Genomic DNA, 2,026 nt, shown 5'->3' with positions numbered 1-2,026 from the left:
CATTATTGTAACATAACTTTAACCCTGTGCCAGTGCCTTATATTGAATAGTAACTGGTTACTCTTCAATCACCCTAATCTCTTAGCTAACAAAATATCCCGTTTCTGAGACTAAGGTACGATTTAAAGGTACAGTTCAATAAAGTGATTAATATACATCAATCTGCAGTCTTAATTAACGAGACATCAGTGGCTCAAATAACAACAGGACTGGTTGAACGGGCCCCCACCCCAAGAAAAGCATATGTTAAAAAAGCAAACAACTTAAGTCAGCAAGTTTCTTACTCAAATATGGCTTTTTCAGATAATCATGTAGGTATATTTCAAGCGACAGGCTATTCACAGATACATGAATATAGTTATTGGGATCCCATCACTAAAGGCTTAGATTTTCAAGGTTTAACAGACGATTTAAAGGTAATATACGGACGCGTATGAGTCGTCATGCTTAATCATGTTTTTCATATAAGAATGTTTAGAAATTAACTTTCAGGCTATTAATCTCTTCTAATTTGAAAGTCTCTCACATTACGAGATTATTGACAATAATATAATAATTCTGAGCGTAGGAAAGTTGCTCAGTAGACTATGATCACCGGACAGGTGTTCACCAAAGAAATGACAAGTAGCAATTGCCCACCTCAATTTTTACAACTTATTCTTTTTTTTTCATATTACTACCCCCTCCCTCTCCCCCCTCGTAGCCCCGAAAGCAAGTTTTTCGGGCAAAAATCTTATAACTAGGTTAGAAATTCGCCGGCTCCCGAACGCAAAACTGGCTTCGCCACTGAGTGTCTGTCTTACATCTTCAACATGTGTGTAATAGCAATATTCTAATGTCTATTTTCTTTTTCAGAATGCCACCGAGAAATCTGTTGTTATATTCCATACATGTGCTCATAACACAACAGCCAACGATCCAACTGAAGAACAATGGAAAGAAATATTCAGAATTTGTAAGGTGGGAACATCTTAAAAATTGAATGAACTGTTACTTCTACTGGAATACAACCCATACAATTTACACCAATGTTTTCATAATTATCTACCAACATTTCCAGTACCATTTGCACACTTCCGAAAAGTTTTTGGCGATTATTGAGACGAACTAGGGCGTTTATATTATCTGTAACATTAACACACGACTCGGGTCGTATCTAAAATATAAAGGTAAAGGGGTGCAAAAATTAGAGGTGTGTCTCAAAGGCTGACAGAGGCCCCCAGAAGCCAACGAATTTCAGATGAATTCTGATATGCATTTTGAGCGATTAAAGGGCTTAACAGCCGCTGGGGTGGAGGGGTGGGGACCATGACCACAATACTGGCAAGATTACGGCGTTAGATCTCAATCTTTAGTTGTTAGCAATCCAATGTCAGAAACACGAGCATTTTTATGAATCCGAAAAATAGATACAAGGACCTACATCTGTATTTGGTATATGTTCTCTATTTCAGAGAAAACAGTTGATGCCGCTAATGGATTGTACATACCAAGGTCTAGTCAGTGGTGATGTTGATACTGATGCTTTTCCATTGAGACATTTAGATTCTGAAGGCTTTGAATTCTTGATAGCTCAGTCTTTCTCGAAAAACTTTGGACTTTATAGTAAGATGGTTATCAATACTCTTTTCCTTGTTTTTTATTATGACAACCAGCCGACCACTATTCTAAATTTCTGCAACCGCTACTTGGAAGTTGTACATAAAGTTTAAGAGAGGTATTAAAAAAATCGGCCGACATTTTCAAATCAGTTCTTAAATTGTCAGAAGAAATAAGACTTATCAGGTGCTTCACTGTAGACTCTGAAGACGCTCGGAAATTTAACTTTAAAAATGGAGGTGGTTGTCTGTTTGATTCAGATTACAAACTTGCATCTTCGTATATATGCTGTATTATTATGTTTTTTGCATACACATGCTAATGTAATAAACTTATCTAATGTAAGACCTTATCTAGAATACATCATTATATATTGATATATCATAGCCAAAAAGGATGGGGGGGGGGGGGGAAAAGGGGTTCCCTG

At 36.9% G+C, this 2,026-nt stretch overlaps 1 protein-coding gene across 1 annotated transcript in view; it reads left to right on the top strand.

Annotated features, from left to right (window-relative positions):
- Positions 1-2,026, top strand: part of LOTGIDRAFT_207558 (hypothetical protein) — a gene marked incomplete at its 5' end in the record, with an annotated part of 6,098 nt that overhangs the window by 2,676 nt on the left and 1,396 nt on the right. Inside the window, 3 exons of the mRNA XM_009046946.1 lie at positions 304-416; positions 856-960; positions 1,455-1,605. Coding sequence (XP_009045194.1) covers positions 304-416; positions 856-960; positions 1,455-1,605 — 369 coding nt within the window. The remainder of the gene's footprint in view (positions 1-303; positions 417-855; positions 961-1,454; positions 1,606-2,026) is intronic.

The sequence above is a fragment of the Lottia gigantea genome (assembly GCF_000327385.1).
Source record: "Lottia gigantea unplaced genomic scaffold LOTGIsca_109, whole genome shotgun sequence".
Classification (NCBI taxonomy): Eukaryota; Metazoa; Mollusca; class Gastropoda; family Lottiidae; genus Lottia; species Lottia gigantea.
The sequence above is the reverse complement of the archived record's forward strand: the minus strand, read 5'-3'. Positions and strand labels throughout refer to the sequence as shown.